The sequence below is a fragment of the Drosophila willistoni genome, assembly GCF_018902025.1.
Source record: "Drosophila willistoni isolate 14030-0811.24 chromosome 2L unlocalized genomic scaffold, UCI_dwil_1.1 Seg196, whole genome shotgun sequence".
Classification (NCBI taxonomy): domain Eukaryota; kingdom Metazoa; phylum Arthropoda; class Insecta; order Diptera; family Drosophilidae; genus Drosophila; species Drosophila willistoni.
Window position 1 is genome coordinate 6,687,248 of NW_025814048.1, and position 21,738 is coordinate 6,708,985.

The following is a 21,738-nucleotide window of genomic DNA, read 5'->3' on the forward strand; positions in this document are numbered from 1 at the left end:
TTTTCATTTTGTTAAAAGGTTTCCCAGAGGCAACAGATTATTTACCATGCAAATGACTTTATTTGAAGTATTTCGAATTGAATTTAGTAGGCTAGGTAATGACTTGCATAGGATTTAGAAACCATCATGGATTAAAATGGATTAAAAAGAGACTGAATTGATGAATGAAAAGGGAACTTAATTCAATTATGAAAAATATCTGTTGCTATGATCAGTAGATTACAGATATAGTCTAGCACTTTCTCTTGATAATGGATTAGTATATAGTCGTTGTTAAGCTAGTCAAACCTCTCGGTATAGGTAGTTAGATAAAGGTTTGACTAGCTAAACCTTTAGGTATAGGTAGATAGATGAAAACCTTTAGGTATAGGTGGATAGATGAAGGTTTGACTATCTAGAGGATAGAGAGAAGATTCATGCAATCTATCTACCTATAATTAGTATGAATTGTTTCTTTTAAGACTATATTGATTCTAGTTGGTTTTATTTTTACTTGCTTTGATTGTTTGTTCAGTTAAACATAACAACTTTTACATTTATTTAATTTGTTTTCTTTTTTTTTTTAATTTCGAAGTACACGAATTGTTATATAATAATCAGAAAGTAATACTTAAATAGACCTAAAAATTCTTCTATATTTAGTATACGGTCTTACATCCTTTCTTTGTGCGATCTTACTCTTAATCTTATTGGAAAATGGTATTGAATTCAAGGAAAACTCTAGTATTAGTGGTCCCTTTATATATGTAAATAAATATGTAGAAGAAACGTCCTTGACTTAAAATAATTAATGTAAATAATTAAAAAAATACCCACAGCAGTGGCTAAATTATATCCCATTTAAAGAATGGTTGCTAACTTATTTGTCTCATGTTATGTTAATGGATCTTTAATTGGTTTTCTACGAAGAAAGTATATATACATATATATATATATAATGAGAGTCTTTTTTGATAAGAGGGTGATTAACATCAGGCTAGCTTTTGTTATAAAAGTTTGTAAATCTTTCTTAATAATAATATATTTTAAACTACATAAACTTAGGCAAAACTTCTAGAATTTTCAAGAAAATAGCAGAAAGTTCTATTTGAAAGACACTTTATTAGAATACTATTTTATTATATTCATAAACTCTTTTGAAGAGATCTTGGTGAAATCATAATTTGACATATTTAGGAATAGCTTTTTAAAGAGTTATGCTTTATTTCTATTACTCTACAGACATTTATCGGTTTGCCATCTAAAAGTGCAATTAATTTTCATTTGCACTGCAATTTCAATTGGTATGTAAATGTTTGTGTGTGTTTTTCTCTATCTTTTCTATTTAACTATTGCAATTTGACGACGCCCATAATAATCAAATTTTTATTGAATGAATTGCTGCAGAGTTGTAAATTTGCAAATATTATAGTTTGTCAAATGGCGAGGTTAAATCCATTGGCTTCCATTGGTTAGACGACAGACGGTCGATTGGTCGATCGTTTCGTATCGCAACTTAATGCTTGTGTGGTTATAAAAGTGCGTTACAAATAACTGCATATAGAAAAACTTGACTTGACTTGCCACCGCCACCTCTACGTAAAACCCAGACATTCCCCAACTAGTTTTTGGCTTAATTGCTTTGCAATTTGTGAGCAGGCAAAATCAAAGTCAAAAGGCACTTAATTAAGAAAAAAGAAACATAAAACTTATCAAACGAGAATATAGTTTTTAAGCAAGCTTATGGAAATCATTTTAGTGTTTACCTCACTTCAGCCGATTTGATAATGGCCTTGGGCGGTGCATCCCAATAGTTGGGGGCGGGTGGTACCCATTGTCGTAGCACTTGATAGTTGCCCTCCAGCAGGGCCATGCCCTCGATGACCTCCTCATCGGAGTCGGCATCATTGTTGTTGATATTATTGTTGCTTTGATTTTGGCTATCGGCTAGTAAATTATCAATGGAATCGCTCATTTTCTTTATTTTCTTTTATTTTGTGTGGAAAATCCACCAACCGAAAAAAAAATTTCACAAAATTTTGGCGCCGCTTTCACTTGCCTCACTTGAGATTCGGTGGGTAAACAAAGATGCGCATTGCCATTTGCGCTGAGTCACACTCTCACACAAACACACACACACACACACAGACACAAAGAACTATTTCCCAAGAACACGAAGAAGAAGAAGACGAAGGAGAGCAAACAATAACAAAGACCAAGAGAAAAAGCCGGCAAACAGCAAAAACAAAAAAATAAAGGTGATTTTTTCTTGGGATTTTTCACTCTGATTGGATTAGCTACACTTTGATTGATTTGATTTTGAGGATTTACCCGAAATCGGAGACAGTTTTATTTGTTTATTGCAATTAATATAAATTAAATATATTTTTTTTCGTATTATCAGTATTATTTTGTTTTTTGTTTTTTGTCGAGAACTTCTCTCTCGCAGTTCGAAGCGACGCGCTCACATTGCACTCACGAATTGTTTGTTTCTAATCGGCAAAAATGCTCGTTGCGTTTGTTTTGGCAAGAGAATTGACAAGCAGCACGGCGAAACGTACACACACACACACTCGAACACTCACTCACACACACAGTGGTAGCAAGAGGGGTTAATATCAAAGTATAGAATTTTTGCATCCCTTGTAGCTGCTGCTGCTGCTGTTCTTCCTGGCAGAGAACTCGCCCCGTGTCCTTGGTTTGCCTTTGCCTTTGCCTTTACGTGTGTTGCCTCAGCTTTTTAGCTCTGTTTCAGTTACAGTTATTTGGTATCGCGGTGTTTCGGTTCTTTTGGGCTTTTTTTTGGTTGTTGCTATTGTTGTTGTTATTGTTCTCCTTGCCTTCGTTTCCTTTTTAGTGTGTAAAATAAGGGTTTGTAATTTAATGTTTTTCTGTCTGATTTCAGCCCACACGGCACAGGCATACAAGGTCTATGCAGAAGGGGGAGGTTGGTTGCATATTGTTGAAATTACTATATGTACATGTGTATGTGTGTGTATATATCCTATATACCCAATACCTTTGTGTGAATGTTGCCAAAGACTTGGTGATAAAAATGGGGTGGGACAAAAGTGGAATGGTGATGGGCCACCGGCAAGGGCAAGAGGTGTTCACCTTTTAAGCTCTTCAATGTAGTTCGAAAAGTATTATGAAACAGTGTGTCTTAACATTTAAGTTAGAATTTAATTCTTTAAAATATTAAAGAAACCTTTGAAGAGATCTTAGAGGACTTAAGTAATCCTTTGGAATATCTTTGAATGAACTTATTTTTGCTCGAAAATTATCTTGAGCCTGTTGTTTTGTAAGATCTCATATTTTTCAGGTTGTAAGACATTATTCAAAATTTGAGAAATTCCAAATATTGAAACTCTGTAGTCACAGGTATTCTGGATTTCTGTTAACTAGAGGTGTTATACTGAAAACGATTAAAATTTTGATGCTATGACTATTTTTAACTGATTTAGACGCTTGTTTTTTTCATCAATCTATTAGAAAACTAAATCTCGTTATTCAAAACAAATTAAGAAATTTATTTACATAAATATATTTTATATTATTACTCTTTGTAAATACATTTGGGCCTATAAATATTAACCAGTTTGTCCCCCACAAAATATAAATTATTAGCTTATAACAAAATAATTTGAAAATTGAGTTTAAGATTAGAGTTTTATAAAGAAATTGTTTAAAATATTTGCTGGTTTTGCACCTTAAATTACGTTGATCTGGTCAAATTTAAAAACTTTTGTTGTTAAACTTTGTGTAATGTGTTTTAATATTTTGATTTAAGCCCTATGGTAGTCGTAAATATTTGCTTAAATTTTGACTAATCATCATAAATAGTTTTAAAAAATTTAACTTTATTGTGAAAATAAATTCCAAAATCTGTCGAGTTATTTAAAAATCTTTTGAATTTTATTCAATAATTGTCTTTTTATCCCTTTTCGCTTGGTAAATAACTTTTGAACCACAGTGCCGGCACGATCCCCTTGAACTCTCACAAAGAAACAAGCACACACACATTGGCAAACTCACTCTCTCTCACTCTATTTTTCTCTCAGACCAGGACACACACACACGCACACAACGAACCCCAAATGGAAAAGTAAATCGAAAGGAACAAAGAAAGGAAGGAAGGAAGGAAATGAACGCTCGAACGTATGCTCATATTTTGCTACAAATATGTTGCTAGAGAGTCTCTCTCTCTCTCTCGGGTTATCTACATGTGTTTCTCTCTCACAGGACCACACACTCTTGTTCTCTCTCTCGATTGGTTTGACTCTCCTGGAAAACATTGTCAGGTTTTTTAATTCACTCACTCAATTTGAATGTTGTTCGTTTTCGTTGTTCGCGTAGAATTCACCCCTAAGCGTCTTCACGGTAATTTGAACACGTGCCACTAGCCAAAGAGTAGGTCTCACTTGGGTGGTGGCAACTCTAGCTGGTCTGGTATGGTCAGTGAGTCAGTCATAGGAAAATCGCTGAGGTTGAGGGGGAGTTAACCCTGGGGGTGGTTGCCGCAGACAAACCCAAACACACACAATCACACACACACACACGCAGACCGTAAGCGATCGTTAAATTTTATGATTTTTCATATGCTAGTTAAAAACAGACACAGATGACTCTCCAAGGTGGATGGATGAGCTTAATTTTCTTCATTCTCCCCCATTTGCTCCATGTCCGTGTGCAGTAATTAAAGCGCAAAAACTTCAACTCAAGCACAACTGTACCCCACGCCAAGAAACCCACAGCAACAATAACAAACACAAAAAAAAGAGACAGTGCACTTTATGAACACTTACGAGACCCACGGGAATCTGAAAACGCAACGAGGCAGGAATCGTCAGGAACTGTCAGGCAGAAAAAGTGAAAGTCTCTGGGTTATGTTTATGGTATTTAATGTGCAAATATCTCATACTCTAGCCATAAACTCTGCATTTTTGACCATGTTAACATACTCGTACTCTTCAGATTGTTGCTATGTTGTACAAATTGCGTCGCTTTTGCCAAATCAACCCTACAGACAGACCAAACAATGCCAACAGCTAAAACAAACATAAATCTGCCGAAAGAGGGGGGCATTGCGAGTGGGCGTTGACTGTTGTTGGTGGGGACAGTAATAACAACCAACACTTCAACACACACATTCACTCACACTCACACTCACACAACACACACAAACAATTTCCGTTATCCCTTTGGTTACCATACAGTGTAAAGGTAGAATTTTAATTAAAATGCATCATCTCGTTCTGTGAGTTTGATTGCACGATGCCTAATGGGTTTGAGTCTTGGCTGTCATTGGCAACATGTTGCCAGCAACATTTACCATCATACCACAGTAAAATGATTATTTCTTGTAATTTAATTTATTCATTGCATAACGCACGTAGTTAGCAAGTTAAAAAAAAAAAAAGAATTGAAGGGATACCCAAGTACCCAGAGATGGCATAAAAATAATTATATAAACTTTATGCCCTTGCCGTCTGGCATTTCTTTGATTGTTCCAATGTGCATTTTCCACCCTCGCTAATGTCACCCACACGCCCACACGCCCACACGCTCCACACACTTCCCTTACACATCTCTCACCCTGACCCCCTCCCCCCAAAACCGCAGAGTTTTCACAACAAGTAAAACCCAGAGAGCGGTATAAACATTTATACCGCCGCCGGCAAGTCTCCGGACGGACTCCTTTCTTTTTTGGGACGCCTTTAATATGATTTGTTGGATTTTTGGCTAGATTTCCTAATTCCATTTTGCAGACCCCGTTTTTTCGTATTTTGGGGTGGATCACACACCTCAACTTAGGGGGTTAAGAGAAAAACTGCCCTTGGTTATATTCTAATTTGTTTAGATCGACAAAATGCTAGACAAAATGTTTCTTATTTGGGGTAAGTGAAAATATTTTATGTATCTCAAAAAGGAAAGTTTCTCAAAGTTTTTTTGAGGTTTTTTTGTATTAAATGATTTTTAGGCATCTAAACATTTGTGGAGTTGGGTTTTTTGTTCCCATCATTATCTACAAATTTAGTCATTTTATCAAATGGCAGACAAAAAGTGCTTGTAATTTCCCACTTTAATGAGTTGCCCCGCTTTTGGTTGGTTTCTATCTTTTCTTCTCCATTACATTGTATCGTATCTATGTACAATGTATGTTTTCAGCTATCTTGACATGGAAGATGAGTTTTTCATTAGCAGTTCTCTCTGATACAATACTCTTGGTTTTCATATAGTATTTTTAGTTTTTTTTCTTTTAGCATTTTATTATGTGGCAACTCTATGGTGATTAGTATTAGTTGCCTTTTGCCGTGACTTTAATATGGCTATTCCCATTGCCATTTCCATTGTGACCGCCCGTTGAAGGTGATCTGGGAAGCCGAGTTTAACCACTGATAGTTACTTAGCAGTAGTCATGGGTCTACATAAACACAACAAAAAATACCTTTCAGTAAGTAGAAGAAGCGGGCAATAAAAAAATCATTTCATCATCCAAGTAATGGCAACGAAGTCTGCATACTCTGTGGCATCATAAATATATATAAGTTAACACGTTAACCTCAAGGGTTTTGGAGAAAAGAGTTATCCTTTCGCTTACTAGGTTCACTTATATTTATTTCAACAAAAGTCATTGCCAAGATTTATTTGTTAATAATAGTTAAGGCCATAAACTAACGAAGGCAACCTGTAGTTGTCTAGGCTTAAAGCAATTTATCTGTATAGACTCCTCAATAAAGTGTTGTAATCTTTAAGATGCCTATGATAATTGGAAATTTTTTAATACCAGTTGCATATGTTAGGCTTTTATACCTTTCATTGTGATTTATTTGTTAGGGTATGAAAACTAGGTACTTATAGTAGGTACTTCTGGTTTTTTTCAAGACTATCTCTGGGTCGTTACACTCAAGGCATTTGTGCCAAAAAAAAAAGAAGAAAACTAGAAGAAGAAACTCAAACCATATGATGATATGCAAATGCTGTTGCTGCTCATGCTCATATTGTTTGGCAACTTCCTTCTTCTGGTTTTGTAGCGGCGTTTTGTGTATTTCAGGTTGTTTATTTAAAGACTTTCTACGCATCGTTAGACAGAGCGGCAGCCACATGTTGACTAAATCCATGGCCAGGGCGCGATGCCACATCAAAGGAAAGACATACCCCTAGAATTTTCCCTCTCTCTCTCTATATATGTATTTATCTCTGTTTATTACGCCTTTCGAAATAGATACAGAATTCCAGTTAAATGTTTATTTCTAGCCCTCTGGCCCTCCCATAGACTAAATGTTTTTGGCCACAAAATTTATATGGGCTTATACATATATAGTCCAAATATTTCGTGTAAGTCAAAATCATAGCCGTCGGCCAAGACCAAGTAAATGGAACACACATTTTGAAGCTTATTTGTTCTTGTTGTGTTTGTTTATTATTATTAAAATCAGACTGTTTGCACTCATTTCCCAGCACTGTGCCCCCCTTTAGCAGTTCATAAATATGCAAGTCATTAATAGAAATATGATGAACCCGAGGCGAGAGCCATATCCATAACCCAAATATATCCTTTCTCTCATGTCTCTCAAAGTCAAAGTCAAAGCATCCCCCAAAACAAAGAAACGCACAGGCCGATAAATGCAGCATTCGGTGTGGGTGGATGGATGGATGGATGAAGTGTCCTCTAAGCGTTCCATGGGGATTGGGGTTAGTGACTGGTAACTGGGGAAACTGACACAACCTGCCCTGCAGTTGCCCATATAAATTGAGTAAAAATTATGCTTCATTTGATTTAACACAATCGGTTGACTGTCAAAGCATTTTGATGGTCAGACTTTTGACATGCTCTCAGGTCTCTCTGCACACTATACACACCGAATTCTGGAGGGTTGGCCCTTTCAGCGACAATTGGATTAGGCCCAGAATGACTTTGACGATGCTGAGGTTGTCAATGTCGATGACGACAACGTTGATGACATGGGGCGTCATGTAATTGAGCATACTTCTGGCATTTTGATTGCCTGGCAAGTTGAGAAGTTTCCAAAATGAAATGCATATCGCCTGAGGCCACAATATTGCCTTACTTTATAAACAAAAGAAATCTGAACCGATTAATGATTTTTGTGATGACTTTAATCCGTTTATTACTAGAAGAGCATAAGATAAACAAATGTTTTATTAGTTTTCTTATTTAATCCTCAATTAGAACGATTTCTTTATGTCATTAGATCGAAGATTGACTTCAAATGTTTCACAAGTTACAGGATATATTAAGTCACATACGTTAAATTAATATGGTGCTCCCTTTTGGATCGATTAAAGCAACTTTTTGAGTCATTTAACTATATAGAATATTTAATTTGTCTCGAAAAGATAGTTGAATATGTAAATATATGTTCAAACGAAGATCAGAAAACTTATGAATGTGTTTTAAAAATAACTAATGTTATTTAAAGAATTATGGACACGAACTAATAGATCAAAAATGATGTATACAATTGTGGGGCAGTGGATTGAAATATTGAGTGGTTTATTAACATTTTGTATAACTTAGACCCCATTTCGTATCACTTTAGCTCAGGCTGTGACTAGAAGAGAGCGCATAGTAAGTAAGTTATATCAATTAAATTAAAAAAGCTTCAGTACTTGTGTAACTAGTTATTTCGATTTACTTAGCCTTTTCGTTAGGTAGTTACTTGTCAAATTCAAAAACCTTTAGCCTGGTTTTATTGTTTAAATTTAAAATACTACTAAATATTTAGATTTATGGAAATAAAAATGATTTCGACACTATTTTAGCTTAACGATCGTCATGATCCATGACAATTGCAGAGACATGAGCATAAATTAGTTTTCTAGAAAACTATTTGAAATTGTTCAAAAGTCGTTAGGATCTCATAAATTCAGGTTTCAGTATCTATATAAAATCCTATGTTGTGCAGGCTATAAAAAATCCAAGTCTGAAACATTTTTATAGCTATCTTTAAACTTCTTTTAAAAGGTATAAAAATGGGAAAACTAAAATTGCTTTAGATACGAGTTTAACAAATAAAATAAAAAGATTTGCTGAGCTTTAGTTCCTTTATTGTCATATAATATCTTGATATTGTTGTTTATTTTTAATTTTTGCTTCGATTTAGTTGTTTACACATTCTTGGTGTGAGCAATGCAACTTAATATGCAATATATCAATATGTATCTAGATTATATCTTAAAGTATCTTTAAGTAGATTGAAAAACTTGCTATGCAAATTTGATTGAAATAATTACTTAATTAATAGGATTTATCTAATGCATTTATCATTTAGAAGCATTTCAACTGTTTTAATCTCCACTTGCCATATTATTTAATCTGCCTCTGCAGCAACTGTCCCCCCGCTCCGCGCCACTCCCCCCCCCCCCCCCCCCCTCCCCCCATACACAACAGAGATTTTGCTTTATGTTTGTTGCCCACTCTCTTTTTGGTCTCGTTTACCCTCTGGCTAAGATCAATAATAAACACATTGTCTTTTCTACGGTTTTTTGGTTTTTATATCTCTTGTTGTTGCTGTTGTTGCTGATTGATGCTTTCCTAATATTTCCGCTATTGGCAGCGATTTCTTTCACTTAACCGCGGGCCAGTGCAACTTGCACATGTTTTACTTATTTCTTGCCTGCTCTTTCCTTCTTACATTCGGTATATACATATATATATATCTTTTTTCTGCTTATTGTAGCTGAAACTCCTCCTGTTAGCCAGCGGCAGGCATAGCAACATCCGCACATGTGGCTCAGGTCTACTTTTGCTTGGCGTTTTCCTGTTTTCCAGCAGCAGCCGCATCAGCAGCATCATTGTTATTGTTTATTGATGCACTACTTTGCGCTATTTTCGTGTGGCAAGCAGATGGCTATGGCACGCTAGTGGGCGTTCAAGTTGCAAGAACCAGAACCAGAGCAACAAACACAAAAAAAAAAAAGAAAAATTGAAAAAAGAAATATGCAACGTCAGCAATTTCAGTTTAAAAATAATTTTATTTTTTTCCAACACAGAAATATTTTTCGTATATTTTTAAGAAGTGTGGGAAATTTTGCTTCTTTTTTTTGGAATTTCCTGAAAACAACTTTCGCTAATAATTTGCTAGTATTAATTTGTTAAAAATGCAAATAAACATGAAATCCCATCAGATAATTAGATGGCAAAAAAAAAAAAAACAGAAAGAGAAGAGGGAGAAGACCTGTCAACGAGACGGCAAAGTGCAATTGCCATCAAGAGTTTTATTGAATTGTCAAGTTTGTATATATATATAGAGAGATATTGTGTGGCCTTTCCTTAGTTAAAGTTGCTGTTGCCGGTGCTGTTGCTGCTGCTGCCAATTACTGGCCGCTGTTACCGCTGTTGTTTGGCAATTTTCAGATACTTTTTCTTCAATTACGTATACGACCCGGTTGCTTAGCCTTTTTCTTTGCTTTTCTTTTTTCCTTTGCAGTTTGGTTTTTTTGTGTTTTTTTTTTGTTGTCTTATGTCGCATGTAATTAGTCACGATGTTGGCAGCGAGACATACTGCAGGCCAGACTCCAGTCACCACCAGCAACATTACCGCTCTCTTCGGTGCAACTGCAACTCCATTTCCAATTCCAGCTCACTAACTGATGTCGCCAGATACCTCTGCTCTTCTGGGTTTTGGTTGTTGGTTCTTTTTTTTTTGTCGTTTTTGTGTGACTTTGGGTGCCATTCGCTGTGCTCGATTCTCGACTTCTGAAGCCTTTGTTGTTTGCCGTTCTCTCTTTTCTCTCTGTGTGTGCAATTGCGGAAGTGTGAATTGCCAACATCGCTTTACTAGTCTCGACCAGTTTCCAAGATTCTCTTTTGCCCCGGTCAGGCATAATTAGGCCAATTAGCTGGCAAACTGCTCATAAATTACACAAATTTTCTTTCCTTAAGCAATTTAATGCATTTTATAGACAAAGAGAGAGAGATAGATCGAGAGACATCTGGATAGTTACCAGTAAATACAGCAGATGGAAGCTCTCTAGCCATCATTTAACATATTCATTAGAAGTTTAACGCTCCGCCACCAGCAATAACCACAACAAAAACAACAACAACAAGAACCACAGCGAACAACTAATTTCTAGACACATGCCGAGCGGCTCAATAATAGAGTATTAATCAAAACACAGTTAATTTTAAATTGGAAAAAATTGTTGCCTGTTGTATTTAATGTTGGATAACCAGTTTACCCCCCTGCAATCCGTTGCTCCACCCATTCCCCCGTCCCAACACTCACACACACACATACAACCTTTCAAGCACAACTTCTGCAAACTCATTACGTAGAAGAAACAAAATATTTCACAGAGTTTCAGAGAGTTTCAGTTTTTTTTTGTAAGCACTTTAAAAAACTTGAATTGCTGCGTAACGTTGCCGCCGCCAACAACCGCCATAACAACAACAACAACAACTACAAGAAGAGTTTTTTAAAAACAGTTTCTTTTTTTTTTTTTTGGAAATATATTTTTTGATGTGCTTGCCTCGCACTTGAGACTTGAACATATCGCGCACTTGAATCTGTTTCTGTTACGCAAATGTGCGTAATGCTTATAAATATGGATGGATACATGCACAGATATATATATATACAACTTGGCATACAGATACAAATTTTATGTTGTGTACACATAATGTCCAAGAGACGTTAACTTGGCATAAACCCACATGGCAAAACGGTTATAATGTTTCGTCAGCTCTTTGAAGGCGCGCTCGCGCGTGGGCCTTGGTAGGAACTTGGAGCCTACCTTCTAGGCCTTTGAAGTGCATGACCCAAGAGCCTACCAAGTGGACGACAAAAACAAAAACCAAAAAAATATGAGAGAAACAAATAAAGTTACACAAAATGTTAGCCCATAAAGTTTTGCTTTTTGGGAGGCAGGCAAAAGTTGGTTACGCTTTACGGTAAATGAATCACAGTTTCCCCAACTTGGGTAATAGATCAAGTGGCCCGGCAAAACCACGAAAGGCAAAAGCCAAACAGAGATTTCCTGAGGATCTGTCATTTAGTGCTTGAAATAGTTAATTCGACAGAGTTTTCAGTTTTCAACAAAATATGCTTTTAAATAGGGGCAAGAGACCACCATTATTAGTCATTAGTTTTTGATCATTAAGTTTTTCACATATTTATTTTGAATGCTTTTTTCTCTTTGGCTCATCAAAAATCATTTATAGTTATGTTTATGCTATAAAATTTCTTAGCATTTAATGCCTTAATATACGGTTTGATGATTTGGGGTAAGGGTAGATTGAATTTTATGGGCAAGATCAATTTAAGAATCTGAGCTAATGATCTCTGTTGGATCTAACGATTGCAACCAGACAAGTTCAATGCACTGCCAAGAACTCTTTCCAATTGTCGTTAATTGAAACTCATGTTCATCATGAGGATGCCCCATTGCGAAATGCCACAACTATCTTTCTCTTTTCAATTGTCACAGCTGTGGACTGTGTGTTCTCAGTCAATCAGAGTACTCAAGTCCATCAGTCCATGGCCAATTGCAACAGTCCATCAGTCAGTTCACCAGCCAGTCACTCAGTCAGTCAGTCAGTCATTGAGGCGTCGATGAACAATTAATCCTTTAAGTAAGTAGCTAAAGTAAAGTAAAGTTACTCCAATGATCGCAACATAAATTCAATTTACGCTCGCGCCGCTGTCACACAATTTGCAATCAAAGAGCCAAAACGGGCCTCACGGATCTTTTTGGGGACTGGGGAGACGGGAGACGGGAGACATGTTGGGTAATTTGGAGAATTTATGACTAGCATTATGGCCACACTACTGGTTCACTTCAGTTGCTCTTGTAAATGTATCTATGAGTACTCAGTATGTTCATGTGCGTGTATCTATCTCTCTCTGTGTGTGTTTGTGTGTGTGTGTAATTCTTTCGAATGGCCGCCCCAAAACCTGAAACCAGTTTCATTATTTTACACACACATACACAATTTAGATTCTTTTTTGTATGCTTATTTATGCAACGCGTTTTAGCTTTCTGATTACTCACGCTTGAGCTGACCAAGAATCAAGAATCCGTTCGTTCTATGTCTCCTCTGTGTGCTCATGAATTTTCCAGCTCCCTGAGCTTCACTGAACTCCTCAAAATAAGTCACTGGAACTGGTAGCCAACAAGACAGTGAGACAGAGACTGTTGATTCCAGATTCAAGTGGTAAGAAAAAGCAGCCACAAAAAACCAAAAAAAATTAGAGATGCCAATTATATAAATAGTCAGACAGACGTCCAACCAAGTCCGCATCCGAATCCGAATCCGAATCTAAATCCAAATCCCAATCCCGCCTCGCTTGTCGGTGGTGGTAAATTGTCAAAACTGTTAGCTTGAGTGGCTCTATGTGCTCTTGGCCAGTTTACCAGTTTGACAAGCCGCCGAAGCCGCCGCCGTCAAAGGTGCGGTCTATGTACCTCTGCGGCTTTAATACAGTTACCGAACAGAGAGTCTCTCTGTGCCTCTGTTTCAGTTCATTTCAATTCAATCCCTGCCTAGTTTTAAATTGGATTTTTGTAGTTGCAGTTCGCCCCAGTCTCAATCTAAGCTCCAGTCGCCTTGGCAGTTTTTTGCCTAAATGTCAAATGCCATTGTTTTTGTTTTTGATTTTGTTTTTTGGGTGGATCCAACCGGCCAGCAATATGGTAAGTACATATAGATTTCTTTAAAGGCGTTGCTTTAATTGCAAAAAAAAAAATACTATGTCAAAATGTTAAAGTTGAGACTTGAGAAAGCAAAACAAACAGAATGCCAACAATTATTCAGCCGAGGAAACGTGCGTGCAACTCAAATGAAGCAAATGGGGCAAAAGGAGAATGCCAATGGGTAAGAGAATCACATCATTTGCATACACCGAAAGAAAGAAATTAGAATTTTCCCCATACAATGAGTTTATGAGAATAAAAGTTACAATTGAATTACCTGGAATTATGACCTAGGTATTTAGTATGAGAGAAAGTAAGTATTTACTAGATATATAAGATAAATATCTCAAAAGTAGAAGAATGGAATGGAAGTTTATTATTAAAAATGCATTAATATTGACATAAATAGTTTGGTTAATGGTTAATTTTAGTAAAAAATATCATTTAAATAGATATTATAATATTGTTTAGAAATCACTGATAAGAAGCAATTAACACGCACTTTCATTCTTTTGATATTCTAGTAGAATGTCAATTCTGATTCTGAAATTTGAAATACAGATACTCAAGGAAAACGCTCGTATAGTTAGGATCTTTAAGAGGAAAACTTCTTCGCAATTCGAATCTTTTGAAATTCCATATATATAATTTTTATACTACTTTTGGTTCTAGTCAGACGCTTTATTTTTCCTGAACGTCTATAAGTTTTGTTTTTCAAAATAGTCTTTGAAAATGAATGACATAAACTTAGAAAGATGATAATTATCTGTCCCAAATTCATATGTCAGTCCTACTAATCGATTTGTTGGAACTAAATATACAAAAAATATATAAAAATCATATTTTAATAGAAATCTCTTAATCCTTTGACAAATGGACACCAAACACATGGTTAAATAAAATTAAATTGAATATCAGCTTATAACATCATTTTTATACCCTTGTAATATATATGTATATTTATATCCAAATTTGGGCATTACAAAAAGTACCTATAACTAGAAACAGTCACTATGAGGAAAGATAATAAAAATATGCATATATCTGTTCTTATTGGATTAGCTTCCAGCTAGCTTTGAGCTTAATTCTTGCGTTATTGTTTTTTTTCTCTGTGCCTGAGATCATCATTCTATCTAAATTCAATTAAGTTGTCGGGGAATTGGACTCAAGCTACGTGTTTTTAGTCTTCTACATCCCTCTGTCTCTCTCTCTTTCTCTCTGTACTATCTCTTTCCCCTTGACATGGAACTTGGCCTGACTTTTGCAATGCAAATAAATCATCATGTCGATGCATTTTGAGTTTAGTACGTGATACCTTCGTGTCTGCCAGGGCCTGGTTCTTGACTCTCGATTCTTGATTCTCTCTTGGTTCTGGCAATGGCCAATTACATATTTGTCTTGGGCCTGACTTTCCACAATGTTCGTGTGGCTGCTCTAGTTTTCTAGTCCTCCTTTCCATCTAGCAAGCCCCCGCCCCATCGTCCAAAAACTACATACTATAAGTAAGTAGAAGAGGTATTACCGTGCGATAATACCGCAATTCATCATTATTATATTGTTGTACTTGTTCTTGTTCGTTTCTATGTTCTGTTGTTTTTTTTTGTTTTTGGTTTTGTTTAATGAAAGGGTTCCGCTGGCTTTTTTCTCTTTTACTTTTTTTGATATATTGGCATGAAAAACATAAGGAAAAAATTGGAAATGCTTGACGGAAACGTTAGCTTAGCGGTGTTTTCTGTTTTTTTTTTCTTTCTCGCTTTTTAGACATGTATATTCTAGCATGTAGTACGGGAACATTGCATGTTTTGGACGAGGGTGTGGCATGGCAGCCTCAATTAGGCGTTAACGGCCATAACTAGATACTCAACTCATTAGCCTAAGTTAAATCCATAAGTCAAATTATAGCAATTGCAAACGCAAAAAGAAAAGATCCAAATGCAAATGCATTAGATTTTGGCCAGTGATCATTAGGAGAAGCAAAGGAATGCCTAATGCGATAAAGTCGAATTTACAACCACAAATTTAGTACAACAAAGAAAAGAGACAGAGATATAGAGGGAGAGAGAGATTGCTAAAGGAAGAGAGAGGTAGATAAATAGAACCCAACCCAAAAATGTAGCTATGCCAAAACAATGGCTCGCTCCATTGCGTTTTTTCTTGGGATATGTGTGTGGGTGTGTTAAGCTTAACCCATTATGGCGCCTAACGTACAAGACATGACCAACTGCATCAAGATGAAGAGAGGGAGAGAGAGAGATGGAGAGGGGTAAAGGTAGATGAAGACTGGTCCTGGTAGTTGCTGATGGTGGCTGATGCTGGGCCCTGACTTTAGCGAATGATTGCATCACGAAGAACAAATTTAAACTGCGATTATTCTCCTTTCCCTTCCTCTGTCTCACTCGAGAGAGAGAGAGAGAGAGATAGAGATAGAGGAGATGCTGCCTGTCAGTTCTCTGAAGCTGTCCACTTTTGGGGGCTGGCAATTTTCTATAAATGCTGCTAAATGCCTGAGCTGCCTGAGATGAAGCCGGATTTATGGAGACCTATGCCTAAGCCGCCTATGATTAAGTTTACAGACCTGAAAATTATAGTTTTTCTTTCAGAACATTTTTATGTCGCTTTAATTGATGCCGGATGCAACACACATACACAGAGACACTAAGACAGTGATAGAGAGAGAGAGAAGAAGAGAGAAATGAGGGCCAGTTATGAAAATGACAGATGAGTCAGTGACATGCAGTAAACTAAAATTCCAATGCAATGCAATCCAGCTCGTTAGCAACATGTTGCCAACACTCACGCAACCTTGGCTCGCAAAACGCCTTCAACAAACATTTACTGTCACACTAGAAATGCAAATTGTAACAATTGCACTTGTAAAATAAATATTGTGATTGTAAAAATTACTTTTGATTTATTTGCTTTAATTATACATAAACATATGTGTGTATGTATGTGTTTCTCCCCATATAAGCTGGCAAATCGAGCGGCAAATGTGTGCAATTTAATGCGATTTGTTAAGCAAGTTGCCCCCAAACATATTTTTTCGCGCCTTTTATATTGTCGTCGGCAAACTTTTCTACATACATATATGTATGTACCTATCCATCAGTCTGTCTGTCTGGCTATCCCTCTCTCTCCATCTCTCTCTCTGTCGCTGTGTCTCTGTTTAATGCTCGACTGGCTTAACATGTAAATTAATTAAATGTGTCTCTCCCCCTGACAGTCTTCTGGTGTGCTTTTTGTTGTGCACATGCAACTGACTGTGGCCAACAAATTGCCTTGTGGTTTTGCTTCAAACAACAACAGCAGCAACATGTTGCATACAAATTGCAGCAACATTGCACTGACATTTGCTGCGAACTTTTGTTTTGCTAAAGTTTTTGGGAATTAGCCTAATTTGTGGGGTGCTAAAAAGTAAGTCAAAAATTGCAGATTTCAAAAGTTTCAAAATGACTTGAAAGATACGCTTTTGTTAAGCATTTTGTTTGGAATAGGTTCTCAGATTAATCTTTATCATTTGTAAAAGGTTATACTAATTTAATATAAAGTATTTGGCTGGTATAATTCATTTAACGATCTAAAATATTATTTTGAAATCGCCTTGATGGCTTGTGACTTAACTTATGACTTCATCAGAAACTGCAATAAATATATTTAACTTAAATAGACAAGAGCAAATGCTTAGAGGATACACTCACGGACAAAAAATAATTACTGGGAATGACTTATTTTACTTTAGGATACTACCACTAATCATTGGGAATCAGTTTTATTATCGTACAACTTGTCATACATTTTTTATATGGACACTTGTCAAGTCCTAAGGCTCACACCTATTCTTTTGTTCATGAGTGTATAAAACATTAACTATTCAATACAAACTTATTAGTCCATATCGATAGAAGCAGATGTAGAAATTTAATTTGGATATTATTTATTTTTTAAGCTCAAATCTTAACTTAATGAATTCTGAAATTTAACTTCCTAAATATAGTTTATAAAGTTTTTAAGGCCTACAATTTATCTATCTTTCAATTGATTGTTCAAGTAAAAATTAATTTCATTAGACATGACTTGATACTTTCTTTTGTTCTGTATAATTTGGAGAGCAGAAAAGTAAAGTAATTGCCAGGATTAATTATAATATTTACTATGACTTATTATAGTTAATTATAATAAAATATTTAGTTAAACAAACAAATATCTAGAATAGATGTATATTATTAATAAGGCGAGTCTCCTGCATTCCACAAGGCCTTGAGAAAAAGTACTTATCTTTAAATAGAGATTAAAAATAACGATAACATCAATTTATACAATCCAAAGTGCTTAATAACTCAACGATTTTCTTGTATTTTCTTTTATTCTGTAAACCTTTTTTGTTACCTCCTCAACTCAACGCGTAGCTCTGCATGTCTCCTTATCAATCGACGGGAAAAGCCATCGAAACCTGAACCCATTCAATCCATTCCCTCTTTTCCCATCTTCTCCCCCCCCCCCCGTTTTACCATTTGCAGCTCCTGAACCACCTGATGTATGGCAATTAACTCGGTGGAACTGACTCTGGACAACGAGTTGAATTTATTGATTGCATTTCGTGCTCGTAGTCATATCTGCGATGTACTCCGGACTTGTGCCCCAATTTCCATTGCAACAAGAGGCGTGGCTCACTAATAAGGCGGCGGACTCTAATTGGAGTAAATTATGTTTACACATTTGGCCGTGCAATTGGGTCAAATGTATGACTCTCTGTGTGTGTGTTTGTTTGTGTTTTGGAGTGCTGATATGAAATGCATTTCGTTAGTTGAGTTTTACATAATTAAGAATGTTGAATGCAACTAAAGAAACAGACAGAAAGAGTGGCAGTGGCAGAGGGAGAGACGAGTGCGGACCGCGTGTGTGTGAGGTCTTTCTGTGTGTAATTTTCTCCAGTTTTATCTTCCACTTAGATTTCCTTTTCGGTTTTCTAGAATATTTAATTAGTTCTCGGTGTTTAATATTTATGTGGAATGTTACAAAATGGTCTAAAGTAATAATTCTTAAACACTCTTCGAAAGCATAAAAATGTCAGCAAAGTTTTTTTACGTAATGGGAAAATTCATCAGGAAATCGTGGAGTTGTGAGAGCTGCATATTCTATAAATAAACAACAGATTCAACAGGTTTTTTTTTTTTGTTCTTTTTGTTTTAATGCTTTAAAAGTCTCGAGAGCGAAGCGAATTCTTTTGTATTTACTTTTCGATTGATTTGCTAATGAGTCATTGAACATTGTCTCTTTGAATGACTTTGTACTCCCTCGCGGAAAAGCTGAGAGGGAAAAACCTGCCCGCTGGCAATGAGTTTGGCTGGAAACTCTCACGTATGCAATGCGAGATTCCCGATCGAGTCGGTAGCCATATTGTATATATATATATATATAAATATATATATATATTTCTTTATGTAATTAGAATCAACAATGCCGGGGTTTTTCCAAGCTCAAGTTGAGCACTTATTGCCCCTTCCACACAATGCCTTGCCATGCGATGGGGCAAAAATGGGAGAGAGCTCTCCGCATAGGCAACTGGTTTTGGATTTTCGTATATATTTTTTGTAGTGTTTTTTATTAATTTTTTTTGCCTCGGCGCACCCATTGAGAACATATAGAGAACCCCCCGATGGCCAGAGCCAAGAGCTCCAGAGCTCTGGAAACGGAGCCGCGGCATTCTAGACCGGTTATCTCAGCAATAATATCAGTCGCTCAATACGCTGCTCAGTTCAAGTTTGCGTTTGGTTCAGCATGTTGGTTTTTGCACTGATCAGTTTTATATTGAAGCTGACCAAGAGCTGATCTCCACACAACGTTAAGACGGACGAAAAAAGAAAAAAAAAAAAAAAGAATAAAACTAGTATATATACAGAAGAAAATAATTACAAACAAAAAAAGGAAGAAGAGAACGGAAAACAAGTTAGCTTGAAAGATGACGTGTAAATACTGTAAGGACGGAAGCGGCGACCTATCGAATCATTGGCTAAATCTATTTAAAATTATTTTTTACTTGAAATACTTCTAGCGATTCTGTTGCTAGTGGGTTATCTCATCTATGTACAGGGCGATGCCTTCTTTACGAGACAAATAAATAACGTACATCAACCCATATTAGGACTAAGATCCTCTTTTGATCAACCAGCGCCAGCTTCACCAGCCTCAGTTTCGGCTGGAAGACAGAATCGACGCCCTCAACAACAGCCAGTGGCGCCAGTAGCAAGACAGGATCTAGTGCCGAGAGCAGCAGCAGCAGCGCCTTCAGTTCCAGCAGCAGCAGCAAAAGGAGCTAATGATCTGCAGCGTCCAATTGGAGGATGGGATCAGCAATGGAATAATAATAATGTCCAAACGAATCAACAATATGGTCCCACAGCTAACGACTCTCCGCGTGTTCAGGGTGTAGATGAATCCGGTTCTGGAAGTGGACTTTCTCAGCCCCCTGTATCTACCAGTCCGACAAGACCGCCAGCACAGAAAAACTACATGGAGCAATTCAGTTCTAAACTCTTCCAGCAGATTGCGACTAGAGCTCAACAAAAGAACATTGTGTATTCGCCAGCAATGGTTCATTCCCAATTGGCCATGCTCTATATTGTTTCTCATGGCCAGACATTCGAGGAGCTGCAACAGGCGGGCATCTTTAGCGTTGACACTACGAAGGTGTCCCAAGATTTTCTTTCATTGCTCAGTCTGCAGCAATTGCAAAATGCTGAGATAATTGTGGCCAGCAAAGTATTATACAATCCAGCATTAGGTCAACCGAATGAAAGATTTCCAAAATATGCCCTGACCTACTTTAATACCGAAATTGAAACCTTCAATCCTCAGGATCCCAGAAATACAGCTAATGCTATAAATGGCTGGGTGCGGGACCGTACAAAGAACACCATCAAACAATTGATCACCCAGAGTGAAATAGATGATCAGACCCAGGCTATATTATTGAATGCCATCTACTTCAAGGCACGCTGGGCCAACGAGTTCTCCACTCGAGACACCATGCCGGCCAAGTTCCGTATGGGTAATGGAGCTGCCATTAACGTGGCCATGATGTACAATGACGATGTTTTCGATTACGCCGAATTGCCCGACCTGCATGCCACTGCCTTAGAGATGCCCTATGCCGGCACTCAGATATCCATGTTGATCATTTTACCCAATCAGGTGAATGGCTTGACGCAATTGGAACGCCAATTGGCCCGCCCAGAGTACGATTTGAATGCCATAGCAGCTCGGTTGCGTAGGGAGACAGTTACCGTGAGGATACCCAGATTCCGTATAGAGTTCGAGCAGGATATGACTGAGCCATTGCAGCGATTAGGTGTCAAAGAGATGTTTACCAGCCGTTCACAAGTGGATGCCATGCTGGACAAACCTGCGATGGTGTCGAAAATTCAACAAAAAGCCTTCATCGATGTGAACGAGGCTGGTTCCGAGGCTTCTGCTTCTTCATGTAAGTGAAATTGTTCTCCTTGGGAGACAAGAAGAAACTAATTTTTGATCTCTTTGTAGATGCCAAGTTTGTGCCTCTTTCCCTGCCCGTCAAATCGCATGAGTTCACTGCCGATCATCCATTCATTTTTGCCATTCGCTCACCCAATGCAGTGCTCTTCATTGGACATGTGGTGCAGCCCACACAGGTGGCATAAAGTGTGTCTATTATATATATCCACATTGACTCTCATTCGTAGCCCTAAGTTATGATTAAAATAAAATAAACTTAATACTCAGACTTTTCCACACAAACAAAAACAACGAAAAGTAAAAACCGAATTTCACCTACGATAACCTTTTGCTTGAATTGCTTTTGGTTTTCACTGATTATGCAGCAGCCGCAGCTGACACGATTCCTCCCCTCCAACTGCCCCACATCACATAATTTTAAATCAGTTGTGTGTGCCTTTTCCAGCGAATGGTTTTGCCCAGGTTTGCAAACCCGTTTTTGGGAGACCCTCAGGGGCAACTTCTGACGCCAATTGCTTGAAATGTTGTTAATGCTAATGCAAACTTTATCGCCCGACCTGTGCCTGTAGTCACAGTTTGCCTCTGCTCCGGACATATCGACAATAA

The 21,738-nt window shown here is 37.1% G+C and overlaps 2 protein-coding genes across 3 annotated transcripts in view; one reads left to right on the forward strand and one right to left on the reverse strand.

Annotated features, from left to right (window-relative positions):
• LOC6640274 (protein prickle) overlaps positions 1 to 21,738 on the reverse strand; it is a 71,840-nt gene that overhangs the window by 44,226 nt on the left and 5,876 nt on the right. Inside the window, exon 1 of one of the 2 annotated variants that reach the window (XM_023182159.2) lies at positions 1,746 to 1,958. The exons of the other annotated variant lie outside the window; for it this stretch is intronic. Coding sequence (XP_023037927.1) covers positions 1,746 to 1,954 — 209 coding nt within the window. The 5' untranslated portion in view covers positions 1,955 to 1,958. Of the gene's footprint in view, positions 1 to 1,745; positions 1,959 to 21,738 lie in introns of those variants that run through there. 2 annotated transcript variants of the gene reach the window in all.
• LOC6640552 (antichymotrypsin-2) lies at positions 19,533 to 21,400 on the forward strand. The gene is made up of 3 exons (XM_002063148.4): positions 19,533 to 19,616; positions 19,694 to 21,121; positions 21,181 to 21,400. Exons 1-3 carry the CDS (start codon positions 19,601 to 19,603, stop codon positions 21,315 to 21,317), a joined length of 1,581 nt encoding a protein of 526 aa, XP_002063184.1. The 5' UTR covers positions 19,533 to 19,600; the 3' UTR covers positions 21,318 to 21,400.